Source organism: Musca autumnalis, unplaced genomic scaffold (genome assembly GCF_047663935.1).
Source record: "Musca autumnalis isolate F117 unplaced genomic scaffold, ASM4766393v1 scaffold_1, whole genome shotgun sequence".
NCBI lineage: Eukaryota > Metazoa > Arthropoda > Insecta > Diptera > Muscidae > Musca > Musca autumnalis.
In genome coordinates, this window is record NW_027411644.1 from 266,612,069 (window position 1) to 266,628,002 (window position 15,934).

A 15,934-nucleotide genomic window follows, 5' to 3' on the forward strand; every position below is an offset into this window, starting at 1 on the left:
AAAATTTAGTATCTGGTTTTCAGGGCTGATAATATGTTTTGTAAAAAATTTAGATTATGATTGTTCCTACAATCGGTATTGTTAACGATTTTTACAATATTGCGGAAATTCGAAAGTTGTTTTTGTTTTCTATGTTCGGAACAAAAGATGGTATTTTTGGATTTGGATTACAATATTTGTACAAAACAAACACATTTTTGGAACCAAAATAAATATTTTTGTTCCAACAAAACCGAAAAATATTTTTTCTTTGCGTGCAGGGGGTTAGAGTTTTTAGTGGATACAACACTTTTCTATCAAAAAGTTTAAGTATAGGTCTATGTTTTGGTATAGGCTCCATATAACGGCACCTACAGACTTTCGGTATTTTTAGAGTTTTAGCCAAATTTTTTTGACTGATCTAACTACCCGTAATTTCACATTCGAGGTTTCCTACGGTACCTTCCGGTTTTCCGTATTTTAAGGCTTTTCTAGTACGTTTATATGTAACCGGATTTAACAAACCCACTGGGTTTCAAATGTCAATTCCTTTGCGTATACGTCAAATAAATCCTCATTAAAAAGGTTAACCCTGCAAAAGGCTATAATATAAACATGGCCTTAGATATATTTTTTAACTGAACAACCCGTAATTTGACATTTCAGGTTCCCTGTAGTCATGAAATTTTGCATCAAAAATTAGATTTTAGCTAAAATTTTTACCATAACTAGCTGTAGTTTCACAATGAGATAATTAGTGGTCACAACCCTTCTCCCCTAAAAACCTGTAACCTGTCCCATATAATCCCAGCAAAAATACTCGTTGCAAAACCCCCTGCTAACTCATTATTTTAACAAGCGCATGTCGCTCGAAATATGTAATTATTTTTTTACCACTTAAATACATAGTTAAATATGTAGTTACTATTCATCATTACTTATTTAACTATATATTTAAGTGGTAAAAAATAACTACATATTTCGAGCGAAATGTCCTTATTAAAATTTGAGGTTACCAGGGCTCGCAAAACTTCTCCATCTTCTTTTATGGTAGCTGTTTCGTTTACACTCGATTTTGGGGAAAAAAGAAAGTCCTTTTTTCCGTTTTTATACCCTCAGAATTTAAGCTAACGAGGGTATACACACTTTCAGGCGGGCAAAATGTGCCTCATCGAAATAATGGTTTTAGACCCCACCTATGTTTGGATGAAATCCGTTTCAGATAATTTGGACTTGATTTAGCCATGTCCGTCCGTCTGTCTGGCTGGTGCGCACGATAACTCTCAAACGAAGCAACCGATCGGGTCCAAAATTTGGCTCTCGTAATTATTTGTCTAAACATACACATATTTCAAAAAGATTCTTCAAGAACCGCGGATGTGCCTTCACATTATATTTTGAATAAAATACCAATATTACTCGCGTACCTTTGTAATTTCTGAGACACACTTTGTTATTATAATCGCGTATAAAGGATTTCATTTATCTAAAAATAATCAAATAGAATCGCGGTTCCATGCGCGGAATGGTCAAAATATATTTTTGCAGATTTTCCTATTTTCAGGGTATCAATATCCACCGTTTTTTCAAATACAAAATAATTCAATATGGAAAAGTATAACCACATTTACTCCCATAGTTTGTATTTGTATTTTCAGAATTGCTTTTTAATTTTTTAATATCCTCAGTCGTGGAATTCTGTAACTCATTTTTCGAGTTACCGACAAATATCGGTAAAATTGAAATGCTTATAATTTCGGTAATTAACGAAATGTTTCGGTAAGTTAACAACCAATATAAAGCTGTTGCTAAATCCTACTGATAGCAACAGTGCTGTCCAGTGTTTGAATTTGCTGCTAGTTTTTCACAGCACAGCACAAGGTCTATGCTGGCGCTGTGAAAGTGACGCAGCATAGCACATAGTCACAGCATCAAAAATAAAAACGAGTGCTATTGCTATGCTGTGCTGTTTTTAAAAACAAAATCGAAAACTGTTGCTGTGTTATGCTGCGAACATAAACGTAGCATAGCACAAGGTCTATGCTGTGCTTCTGAAATCTTCACAGCACATAGCATAGCATAGTCATCAACATCAAAAACGAATGCTGTTGCTATGCTGTGCTGCGAACATAAAAGTAGCATAGCACATGGTCTATGCTGTGCTTCTGAAATCTTCACAGCACATAGCATAGCATAGTCATCAAAATCAAAAACGAATGCTATTGCTATGCTGTGCTGTTTTCAAAAACAAAAACGAAAACTGTTGCTGTGCTATGCTACGAACATAAAAGTAGCATAGCACATAACATAGTCATGAAATCGAAAAACGATTGCTGTGCTCTGCTGTGCTGTAAACATTTCTACATAGCATAGCATAATTAATGTTAACCCAGCAAACTCGATCGATCAGATTTTTTAGCGTTCCGGTTAAAATAATATTAAAATGTGAAAATTATATTTTTAATGTCTTCAAATTCGTTTATTTTGCGTTTTCAAATACATCCAATAGTAAAAGAAAACTTATAATAATGGCCCTATGAGTTGTTCAGTGCTGTTTATTGCTTACAAGGTACATACATGGTACTTTTTTGATCGATTGGATAATAAATGTGGTCTATAGAGTGATTTTCTGAAAATTCGCCATTGGCCCTATAAAATTTTAATTTTAATTTGTATTGGCGAATTTTCACTTTACAGATCACATTTACTGTTCAATCGATGAAAACAGTTTACTAGCTGCTAAACAAGTAATCCCACAAAAATTTTTGAAAATCGGGTCAGATTTTAATTTTGGCTATATAAAGGGCCCATGGAAACTTTGAGGCACCAGTGGCACGTGTTAACATACTCCGATTGAGCTCAAACTCTGTCAATCTTAATTTTTAACAAAACTAAACGTTTTAGGAGGGTGCCGCATAAAAATTGGACATCGATTTTTAAAACCACTCTAGTACATATATTAAAACAGGTACAAGTGGCAATAACATGCATTTAGAAACTCGAAGTTCGCTTCCATAAGCCATAGACGCCAATAGCGAGAATTTTATTAAATTTCATGAAATTAGGCGTTCTTAGATCGAATTCTCCACTACATCAATTTCACGATTTTACTCTACTGTGGAACTTGATCTAGAAACACAAAATGTTATTAAGTTGTTTAATGAAATTCATGCTAGTGTGGTTACCGACTAAATAAATTAGTTTCAAGAAACTATTGTTACTATATTTATACCCCCAGCCTTTAGGCTAAAGAGGGTATTTACACTTTGATACGACCAAAACGTGCCTCATCGAAATAATGGTTTTAGACCCCAAGTATGTTTGTATGATATCCGTTTCAGACAATTTTGAGTAGATCTAGCAATGTCCGTCCGTCTGTCTGTCGGTCTGTCTGGCTGGCTGGCTGGTGCGCACGATAAGTCTCGAACGGATCAATCGATTCGTTTTAAATTTTGGGTATCGAAATATTTGGTCAGATTTGATTTAAGTTCGAAGATGGGCCATATAGGTCCACTCCTTCAGGTACCTCCCACACAAATGTTCAAAAATTGTCGCAAAATTTGTGCGCACGATAACTCTCGAAGGGAGTAATCGAATTGAACCAAATTTTGCATATGGTAATACTACCTCTAGGAATACATCAGGTTCGAATATGGATTATATCGGGCCACTCCTTCAGGTACCTCCCACACAAAATTTGAAATAAGTGCAGTTTAGTGACACCTCACGAATCGTTATGAAATTTTTTGTAACAGGATGTTCGTGCGGCCTCTTTTACGTCATTGTAATTTTTTTCGAGGGCAAGTCCATAGTTCCCGAGATAATGGCGCATAACCTCAAAAAACGCTGCACTATGTCGCGAGTTCGAATAAACGGTGGCCAAATATAAAAGGAGTTGGCGTTGTCAGATGAATTTTGGCATAAATACTTATAGTTCACTGACAATGTTGAGACTCAATCGGTCCACTCCTTCGGGTACTTCCCACACAAAATTTCGGTAAAGTTCAGTTTAGGGCCTGTTCAAGAATCGCTTTGATTTTTGTTGTAGCAACTTGCATCCACTGCCCCTCATATAACGGTATAATCTTCATCAGGGCCAAGTCCATACTTCCTGAGAAAAGTCCACAATTTGTTCTTTGTAATATTTTGTGCAAACTTAGTTTAAGTTCGAAGATAAGTCATATCGTTTCACTCCTTCATGTACCTCCCCCACAAAATTTAAAAAATGTTCGGAAAAATTGTGCACACGATAACTCTTGATGGGAGTGACCGATTTGGTTCATACTTTACACATCCTAAAATATCTACCAGATATAGATCAGGTTTGAATATGGACTATATTTGTCCACCCATTCGTGTACCTCCCACACAAAATTTTGGAAAAATTCACTTTAAACCAGACAATAATAAATAAACACTTTGATTTTTGTTGAAACAACTTGCATTAGCTGTTTCAATAACGACAGTAAAAGTTTTTTCAGGGGCAAGTCCATACTTCTTGAGAAAAGAGCCCGTAAGTTGTAAAAAACCTCTATGGCACCATATGGAAGGCTCGAACCGAATATAGCTATATTATGTTTTTCGCTGGCTAGTGTGATAATCCTATTAATACTTTTGTCGGTGCATACGGCCAACATTTTGAAACCCCTCCCTAAATACATAAGTTTTTTTTTTTTTTTGGGAAAAAAGGTATGTCTATCCATACAGGATGAGGGTATATCTCTGTCGGCAAGGCCGACTGATACTTATTTACTTGTTTTATAATATTTTGTGTCAAATTTGTTATATTTTAGCGGTCTATCGAAATGTTTTTATATTTGTCCTAAGAATAGTTTTAGAACGATCAATTATTCAATATTTTCTTTGAAATTTTGTTATCTATCAGGAATGTTTGGGCTTTTTACAGTAGACCAATAATAATAATAATCAGCAAATAGTCATGGGGTTTCTTTCCTTATTTCTCAAATTTTTCATTCAGGTAAAGAGATTCGTAACAATTTGACATAAGAGATTTTTTGGTACTTTAAAAAATTATATATTACTGTTTTGTCAATTAACAGACATAGTAGTGTGTTAAAAATATCGAAATGTGCATTTAGTCATGGTTTCACAGGTCAATAGCAAATTCTTTTACATTTAAAATACATACATACTTCTTTGCCATCAAACATTTTTCTGGGTTATGTTTGATGCTATGCTGTTGACTTTGTTCATAGCACAGTACAGCAATAGTTTTCGTTTTTGTTTTCTTGACTGCGGCTGTTTACTATGCTGTTAAAATGTCTGCAGCACAGCATAGCAACAGCATTCGTTTTTGATTTTGATGACTATGCTATGCTATGTGCTGTGAAGATTTCAGAAGCACAGCATAGGCCATGTGCTGTGCTACTTTTATGTTCGCAGCACAGCATAGCAACAGCATTCGTTTTTGATTTTGATGACTATGCTATGCTATGTGCTGTGAAAATTTCAGAAGCACAGCATAGACCATGTGCTATGCTACTTTTATGTTCGCAGCACAGCATAGCAACAGCATTCGTTTTTGATTTTGATGACTATGCTATGCTATGTGCTGTGAAGATTTCAGAAGCACAGCATAGACCATGTGCTGTGCTACTTTTATGTTCGCAGCATAGCACAGCAACAGTTTTCGATTTTGTTTTTGAAAACAGCACAGCATAGCAATAGCATATTTTTAGTGATTTCAGTGCTGTGCTGGTAGCAAATTCAAACACTGGTGCTGTCAACTTTTATAGATACTTTGCATTCATAATTTTGCGTTTTAATGTTATTAATTTTTTTTTCGGTAACTCAAAAAATGAGTTACAGAATTCCACTAAAGATCTTCTGTCGAAATTAACAAATTATCTATGACCCCCTCCAAAAACAACACAAATTAAATAAGAAAATTTAAATTGTTTTTTTTTCCAAAATATTAATTTTTATTTACATCACATTTCTTATTTCAATGACTGTATTTCCTTGTCAATGGACTTTCTTTACCGCATTTGAAAGTAACAGTCACCTCTTTGAAATCAATAATTTCAACATCACAGTTTTTAATGTCATTGTTTTCATCGACTAAGTCAGCATTAAGTTTATACAGATGACCTTGGATAACCTGAGTAGTGGCCTTATGAACAATGTGAAGTCTGTAAGAAAATGCAATTAGAATTTATAAATTAGAGTATGTTATATATTTATATATATTTTACTATCTTACGAGTAATGAGGACCATCGCCAGCTGCGAGTTTCTTTAGGGCATCCTTAAGAGCTTCTGTAGCATCATGTGTACCCTTTTCGTCACCGACTTCACTTGGGCAACCCAAACAAGGTGGACTATTAGGCTTAGCAATAGCCAATGTAGCCAATAGTACGACAACGAATAGTTTCATCATTTTGTGAAATGTTTCTTCTTCTGGACTCCAGCGGCAACTGATGTTTGTGATACAGTGTATTAGGGTATTTATATGTTTTATTTTCTCCAAAAGAACTGATGTTATCATGAACACACACAACAAACACAACGCACAATCGCCTAGTTTTTTCTCTTATTTGCCAAAGTTTGTGTTTGTCGATTAAAAAGATAATATTTGTTGTTTTTATTCCGGGAGACAGTCTCTCAGTGAACATAAATTGTTGGTTTTAATGCGTGACAAGTTCTTCGGATGATAAGTGGTGATAATGACCTACCCGACGCATTTTTAAATAAGACGGATGCTTATCAGCATTATTTGTGTGTGTATTTTGTAATGAAATTCATATTGCACCTGTTCAACAAAAGGGTAGTAACTCAAAATTTTGAAATTTTCACTTTTCATCAAAAAACAATACACAATAATCAACTCCAACTTATATACAAATCTCACACTGTTTTATCTACTCTTTCATCAAAAAATACCATTAAGTCACTCTTCATGTCATCAGAGTATCTTCTGTGTATCAACGAAAGAGACGTATTTCTAGTTGCGACTACGTGTTTCAGGTATTTACATCGACATTTTTTCAACAAAAGAGTAGTATTTCGAACTGTTCCCTCTTTTTGTTATCAATCGCCGCCCATTTTTTCAGTTAAGCGGGCGTAAGTCGAAATGATATCTCTACTAACGCAAAGAATGTTATCAACAAAATGGTAGTAACTCGAAAAATGGTTAAAAATATAACAAAAAACTTAACGAAATAAAAAGAAATCCAGTGCTGTAAAGTAGTGGACAAGATATCTTTACGATGGCAACGTTTTTTTGTATAATATACCTTTAACATTAATATAAAAAGTTTTTTGCCTCTACTGAAAAATAGGAAATTTTGAGTTACTACCCTTTTGTTGAGCAGGTGCGATATGTATGTACATCAATCAGTATTTTTGTTCCTCGGTGCTTATCACCAACTGAAAATAGAGTAAAGTGCACCAATAGTCGGCACTGTCAGAATTTATCTGTCATCCATCTTTTGGGCTTCCGAGTCTAAATATCGAATCACATTAATTAATAGATTTACAGAAGATTATAAAAAAAGTGTTTTAATTTTCTATTTATAAAAACCTTTCTAAAATGATTACTATTAGAAGGGGTTGACGCTTTTTATTTGGGATGATGACTTCTATTTTGCTCTTCTACGTATCTACTTGAACGAACATTTGGGTATAAATTTTTTTTTTTTTTGAAAAAAAAGCTGATCCGAACTGTAGTCCTCCCTGCGTTATCCCTTGTAAACATAGACAATTTTTCCATTAATAAATTAAAGTTGTTTTATTTAAATATGATTATTATCTAAAATTAAATCAGTTTTGCCAGTAGTCGGCCCCATTTACCAATTATTGGCATGAGATATATCAAGATCCGCTAGTAGTTGTGTAGTTTGTATACCCTCACGCCAGAGCTGAGCAAAATCGAGAGAGAGGCAAATTTAAGGGAATATTAATGTTGTCTAAAATCGTCCACAATGCAAATTATTAAAAAATATAAATAAAAATTGCATAAACTTTTAATTGTTCGTGGTTCACAAAAAACTAAGAGTACGATTTCTCAATTTGCCTGTGTGCTAGCTCATCCCTGCCTCAGGCTTCAGGTTATATGAACTTTGATATGATCGGAACTGGTTAACCCTATCCGTCGGCTGATGCGCATGATAACTTTCGATCGGATGAACCGATTCATTTTGAAATTTGATATAATTTTTCGCGGGCAAGTCCGTGATTCTAATTGTACGTTACGACGAAAAGAATTTTGGTTGTGGTACCTCAGCATTAGGGATACGCAGTGAAATGCAACAATCGGGTTTTCGATTATTCGGTTTTCGAGAAAAACTTAAAACTCGATTTTCGGTTAGTCGATTATTTGAGAGTGTCCTAAAAGTCGACTTTCGATTAATCGTTAACCGCCGAAAACCGATTATAATCGAATATAATCGACAATTTTTGTTGATGCGATCCGTGATGGGTATATGTATACAAACAAGTAAAAAAGTGTCAGTCGGCTTTGCCGACAGATATATACCCTCAGTCAATGTGAATCGAAACTTTCACCTCCGGACAGATCGAATGTATTGAAGGTCTCTTCAGAATTTTGTGGCCCTTTTTGGACATTTGAGCTTGCCGACAAACAGGTGGATTATGAGGACCGATATGGGCCATTTTAGAAGTTAAACTAAATTTTGATAAAATATTAGGAGATCCAAATTTGGACCAAATTGGTTGCACCATTCAAGTGATATCGTCCTAACATTTCAGTGACATTTTTTAAATATTGGGGAGAAGTACCGGAAGTTGGGGACCGGTATTGCCCCATGAAACTAAGTTTGGATAAAATATGAAGAAGACCAAATGTTGCACCAAATCGGTAGAACAGTTCGAGAGCCACATATGGTGACATAGGGCTTTTTACACCTTTCGGGATGTTTTCCCAAGAAATGTGGACCTGCTCCTGAAAAAACGTTTCCCGTCGTAATGGAGGTAGCGAATGCAAATAGCTTCAACAAAAATCAAAGTGATTCCAGAGCAGGTCTTAAAGTGAAGTTATCAGAAATTTTGTGTGAGAGGTACCAGAAGGAGTAGACAAATATAGTCCATATTCGAACCTGATCTATATCTGGTGGATATATTAGGTCACTCCCTTCAAGAGTTATAGTGCGCAAAATTTTTCCGAACATTTCTGAAGTATTGTGGGGAAGGTACCTGAAGGAGTGGGCCGATATAGCCCATCTTCGAATTTAAACAATGTTTTGATAAAATATTACGAAGGCCAAATTTTGGACCGAATCGACAGATCCGTTCGAGAGTTATCTTGCCCTCCAATTACTACGCAAGGTGTCATAGGGGATTTTTGCACCTTTCCGGCCATTTCCTCAGGAAGTATGGACTTGCCCCTGATAAAATTTGTACCGTCGTATAGGGGGAAGTGAATACAAGATGCTGCAGCAAAAACCAAAGCGATTCGAGAGCAGGTCCTAAACTGAACTTTTCCGAAATTTTGTGTGGGAGGTACCCGAAGGAGTGGGCCGATTGAGTACATATTGGAACATCATCTAAGTCTGGTAGAAATTTCACGATGTGCAAAGTATGGACCAAATCGGTTACACAAATTTTCCGAACATTTTGGAACTTTTGTGGGGGAGGTACCGGAAGCAGTGGACCGATATAGCTCATCTTCGAACTTAAACTAAGTTTGGTCAAAATATTACGAAAGCCAAAATTTGAACCGAATCGATTCATCCCTTCGAGAGTTATCGTGCGCACCAGCCAGCCAGACAGACAGACGGACATTGCTAAATCAACTCCAAATTGTCTGAAACACATTTCGTCCAAATATACTTGGGGTCTAAAACCATTATTTCGATGAGGCACATTTTGCCCGTATGAAAGTGTATATACCCTTTCTAGCCTAAAGGCTGAGGGTATAAAAAGGGATTCAAGAGCTGCTCTTAAACTGCACTTTTTGTGTGGCAGGTACCCGAAGGAGTTGACATATGTAGTTCATACTCGCACAGGATCTATCTCTCGTAGAAATATAACGATGTGTAAAGTAAGTACAAAATCGGTTACTGGCTTCGAGAAGTATGATGCGCACCATTTTAGCCAAAAAATTTGAACTTTTGTGGGGGAGGTACCTGAAGCAGTGGACCTATATGTCTCATCTTCGAACTTAAACTAACTTTGGACAAAATATTACGAAGGCCAAATTTTTAAACGAATCGGCTGTCATTACACATGGTGCCATCGGGGTTATTTACAGCTTTCGGGCTCATTTCTCCGGAAGTATGTACCCCTTGAAAAAACTTGTACCGTCGCAATGGAGGCAGCGCCTACAAGTTGTTACAAGAAAACTCAAATGAAACTGCAAATTTAAACTGCACTTGTCCGAAATTTTGTGTGGGAGGTACCAGAAGCAATAGACCGATATCCAGTCCATGTTGCAATCTTATCTATACGAAAAGTAGTTCGTTCTCAACACAGAATAAGAATTCATAGATATTCTTTAATATAAAAAGTATCTCTAATATAAAAAGTAACAAAACCCAAACAAATATTGTTAATTTAAAAATGTCCAAGTTTTGTTTGTATGTATTTGTATATTGCGCAGATCAGTTCATTTAAACGAACAAAACATAAATCAAAATTCAAATTCTATCAAATTAACCATCTGCTTTACTATATTGTACTTAATTTGTCTTGATCTACACTTAAATTTGTTAACCCTAAGCCATCGAATTGTTCATCACCACTTCTTATCGAAATGTTAATGTTAATTGCCCATTTATAAAAAATAATAAAATATAATCAGTTTGAGCGAAAACAAAAATCTGAACTAATAAATAAATTTTATTTGATGTCAGAGAAACCAGTTTGATAATACATCTAATATAATAAAATGATTTGTTTACATTATATTCTAAATACAATTTAAATATTTAATTAATCCTAGTCATAGTGAATGTGGCGCCAACTGCAAAAAACATATCAACAAATCGCGTAACCTTTCACTATTTAATCTGTGTTTTTTTGTTTTTAAAAAATAAGTTATAATTTAATTATTAGCATTGTATTGTATGTTACAGTGTTATCAATTCAGAAAATTGAAAATTGATATTTTATTTACATTGACTATAACCATAAAAACTTATTTACTTTTAAACACAAGTCAAACCATTTAAATACAGTATCGGCCACCGTGGTGCAATGGTCCCTATAGGAATTTAAACGGCTGGACCATCCCGTGAGTAGTTGAGCCAAACCTATTCTCGAAGTCACACTGGCACCGCATATCTTACCACAAACCGACCTATCGCGTTAAATGTGGTCAACAAGATTTCTTTGTTTGCACACCTAATGCTGCAAGCGTGGGCGACGTGCGCATGCTGTCAAATGTGACCCCTAGAATCTCGAGGTTGTTAGTGGACGGAATTCTGCTACCATCGACCATGACAAAGGATAAGTCGAGCGCAATCAACACTGTCTTATCGCACGGCTTTTTCTGGTTGAATTGACTAATATGAGTGTTGTGGTGCTGTACTGTTTACGGATCCCATGTTGATGATCGGCGTCTGGATAGCTGTTCTTGACGGGGGAGGAGTAAATCCCCTAGAGTCTCTGCTACGGGTGACAAAAGCGAAATCGCTTTGTACGACTCACCTTTGTTGGCTTTCTTAGCTGGTTTAATCAGCGATAACACTCTATCCATTTTCTAAAATTCGGTCTGTGACTAACGACAAGTTGAGAACTTTGATGAGATAGGAGGAGATCTAATTCGACGTAGTACTCTTCTCTTCGCCCTGTCACACAGGCGGTGCTCGACAAACTGTCGATTAAAACAACTTGCGGACCTCTTCGGATCAGTCAGCGTGACTTGACTGAGGTCCTATCTCTCTGCTTCCCAGTATTCGAGAGTGATTTAGCTGTTTCCCACAATTCATTGATTTAGCCACTTTGTGTTGCGCGTTAAGAAAGAAAAAATCTAGTGTACGCATTTCAATAATACATTTTTGCTATATTAGGCACCAAAAAGTTTGCATTCGGGCATGCAATTTAATAAGTACAAGTATACAAGTGCCGTTGGAGGACATCATTTTCTATGAATTCACTTATGAATTTTAAAAGAGAGCGCGCAGCTAGTATGCACTCCATTTTGCTTCCATAGCACACAGCTAGGATGCGGTCCATTTTGGATCCAAATCACGGCATTTGATGCAGTATTTTGGATTGAATTTAAATGCAGTGTAATAATGCTATAAAAATGCAAGCCATTGCAAAATATCCCAAAATAACTAAAAAGCATTTATTATTTATGTAAAACAAGAATATTAAGAACTTTATTACATTTAAATAAATTATAAAAATTCTCCATTAAATTTAATCGTGACTGAGTTTACTTCCTCTGCTCTGCATTTTATGCCACCGCAATTGATTTTGTTTCATCATCCAAAGGGTTTTTAAAAGGTTTTATTTATATTTAGCTCATCCCGTTTGTTTTATTCTTGGTTTCAAATTTAGTAATTCAAATTTCACCCTCTTTCTGTCAACAGATTAATCTGAAATTTTGTATACACTTTGGATTTTGGTGACAATACAATTATGTTTATTCATTATCATTATAAATTCAAGATGGCCGCCGCTACAAAATGGCGGATAACGTAGGTTTTATCAATCCCATCAATATGGGTATCAAATGAAAGGGCTCAACAAGCAGAATACAATATACTTTAAAAAATTGAAATCCAAGATGGCGGCCGCTACAAAATGGCGGATAACGTAGGTTTTATCAATCCCATCAATATGGGTATCAAATGAAAGTGCTCAACCAGTAGAATACAATGTACTATATAAAATTAAAATCCAAGATGGCGGCCTCTACAAAATGGCGGATAACTTAGGTTTTATCAATCCCATCAACATGGGTATCAAATGAAAGGTCTCAACAAGTAGAATACAATTTACTATTCAAAATTTAAATCTAAAATGGCAGCCGCTACCAAATGGCTGATAACAATTTTTATCAATCCCACCAATATGGGTATCAAATAAAAGGGCTTGACAAGAAGAATACAGTGCACTATACAACCTCAATATTTAATATGGGCGCAGCCACTAAATGGCGTATAATTGAGATTTAAATTTAGAAATTGAATCTGTAATTTAGATATCTGATTAATCCAGCCTGAATCCACCACCCAAGTCAAGATTTTTTATCGTGTTGAGGACTGTGTGGCGCTAGGGTGGCTAAAAATGATACGTCGTTAGCGGTACACCACCCAAGTTAAGGTGAAAGGTTAAAACGCGCCGAGAACTGTATGGCATTAGGGTGGATAAAAATGATATGTCGTTAGCGTTTCCCCTCAAGACTCAGGCGCATCTTGTTGTACATAGCCTTGCCCCTTTATTGGACCTCTGGGGGGGTCGACCGTTGAAATGTCCATTACTCATGGGAACAAAATGGTAAAAAATATAAAAAATACAAACACAAATAAAACAGAAACTGCAACACAACGTAAACGAAGGCTTCAAAAAGCGAAAGAAAAGTATAAAGTAAAACGAGCTAAAGAAAGTAATGGTGATAGAAATAGTCGATTACAGAAACGACGGTAACAATTTGCGTCAAAAACACCTGAGCAATATGAGGCCAGGTTAAAAAAGCAACGTCTGCGATATACACAAATGACGGCGTCAGAATCGCCTGAAGAATATGAAGCCAGGTTAACAAAGCAACGTGAGCGATACACACAGATGATAGCGTCAGAAACGCCTGAAGAAAATGAAACCAGGTTAACAAAACAACGGGAGCGATACACACAGATGTGTGTTGCCTTTAATACTATCATGGGCTTCTACAATACATAAAATGCAGGGCAGCGTTGTGGATCACGCAGTCGTATACTTAGGTGCGAAACTGTTTGAAGAAGGTCAAGCCTACGTGGCTCTTAGTAGAGTAAGATCTTTGCAGGGACTACGTATAGAGGATTTGGACTGTAATAAACTAACGGGCAAGAAACCTTGCAATAATGAAGCACTAAATGAATTAAACAGAATGCGAAATAAAAACTAAAAACTAGAAAATAAAAATAGGTAAAAAAAACTTTTTAAGTTAAACGGTTTTATGTTAAACATACATTGCAATGTTTAAGATAAATGTACTAAAAACCAAAAAATAATAAAATAGATACAGTCGTGGGAATTATAAACATATGCATAGACTAGACTAAAATAAAACCGTGGGGCACGTCAATTGTCTACAAATTATCGACTTAATGTGCGATAGAAGAATCGTTTAATTCGTCGTTAGGCAGTTGGCCCGCAGACGGTGAGGAAATTTCTTACTATTTTCTTGCTCATGGAAATTCCAATAGTTATACACTCCATGTAAATAAAAGAGATGTTGCAACTAGTTTATCGATGGAAATTCACACTGCTGGCTGGCGAGGAATCGTTTCACTGCTCGTAGTTTGTCTTTAATCGACAAAGTACTACTCGCTCACCACTATGAAACCCTAAAACTCGCTTATAATCCTAATTATAGTGTAACATTACAAAACAAACATTTTAATCAACGATTGTAGACAATTGACGTGCCCCACGGTTTTATTTTAGTCTAATCTATGCATATGTTTATAATTCCCACGACTGTATCTATTTTATTATTTTTTGGTTTTTAGTACATTTATCTTAAACATTGCAATGTATGTTTAACATAAAACCGTTTAACTTACCTATTTTTATTTATACTGTTCTCCCACTCCAGTTCAGATTTCGAAATGAACTCCAACTCCACTCCAAAAATAATTTCCGCCTTGTGAGTTTACGCAATTTTCCCAACTTTAGATTGTATTTCTTTATTTTTTAACTAATTCTTAGAATTTTAGAAACTCTTTTTTATATTTGGAAATAAGACTGCGACATCTTTTGTACGGATCAACAAATTGACTTGTGCTTGTGGGGACTTTTAAGCGAGTGCCTCTAAAATGTATCGAACGGAGTGCATTTTTCATAACTCCGTGTGGACTGCATCGAAAGATGTTGTGAAATTATAACTGTGCATTGCCCTACTTCCAAACTTTTTTGCTGGGTACTTAATATATGTAAATATGCAAAAGTATATAGCATACTTTTAGGATTTAATACTTGCAGAAGTAATTTGCCATGTCATCTTTATAGAATCTTCACCCATTCTCTTTATATGAACGTAACCTCCAAAACATCCAAATAATTTGTAGATCCCAGCATGTCATCTTTACTAAACCCATGGAATGGAATCTTTACCAATCCTGTCATCAGATACATACATATATGAACAAGCTGGTCAGACCATACGAACATCCTACGTGTTGTAATAGAACAATCTATAGAATTGGGTTGAACAAAAAGTGGAAAATACGATTACGTTATTTGAACATAAGATGAGTACATGTGTCGTATCAAAATTATTTCCCCATTTGTGGAATTCGTAAAGAAAACAAGTAGAAACTACGATGGATTGGAATAAAACGTCAAAACTGGAATTGTGATCGATACGGTGACGGACTTTTTTAGAGCTGCCATGATATAAAGCATGACTTTGGTTGCGGATTTGTAGTTAGTCGGAAGTTAAAATATCTGGTGTCCAGTTTAACCCCCGGTGAATGAAATGCTTACCACAATTCAGATAAAAAAGTTAAATTCATCAACAACACTCTTATGTGAACCCATGCCCCGACTAAAGACGATTCTTAATGCCAAAATTGGAAAGCAGAATTTCTTTGGCCGAAATTGGAAAGCAGAATTTCTTTGGCCCGTCAAAACATCGAAACTGTTCACTACCTTGTTGCAGCAAAGGTCATACGTACCCGATAAGCCGTAGCATATGAATTACCAACATACACAACACTGAAGTGGGGCATCAGAAAACTATAATTCGGATAACCGCAGCATATTCTGCTCAACCTGCCCAATTCCTTAACGAAAGTAGACCCTATTCCAATAACATATCAGGG

At 35.7% G+C, this 15,934-nt stretch overlaps 2 protein-coding genes across 2 annotated transcripts in view; one reads left to right on the forward strand and one right to left on the reverse strand.

Annotated features, from left to right (window-relative positions):
• Positions 1–15,934, forward strand: part of LOC141389518 (uncharacterized) — a 63,038-nt gene that overhangs the window by 21,574 nt on the left and 25,530 nt on the right. The window lies entirely within an intron of this gene.
• On the reverse strand, positions 5,889–6,607 carry LOC141391248 (sarcocystatin-A-like). The gene is made up of 2 exons (XM_073964160.1): positions 6,203–6,607; positions 5,889–6,131 (listed from the first exon to the last, which is right to left on the reverse strand). Exons 1-2 carry the CDS (start codon positions 6,484–6,486, stop codon positions 5,945–5,947), a joined length of 471 nt encoding a protein of 156 aa, XP_073820261.1. The 5' UTR covers positions 6,487–6,607; the 3' UTR covers positions 5,889–5,944.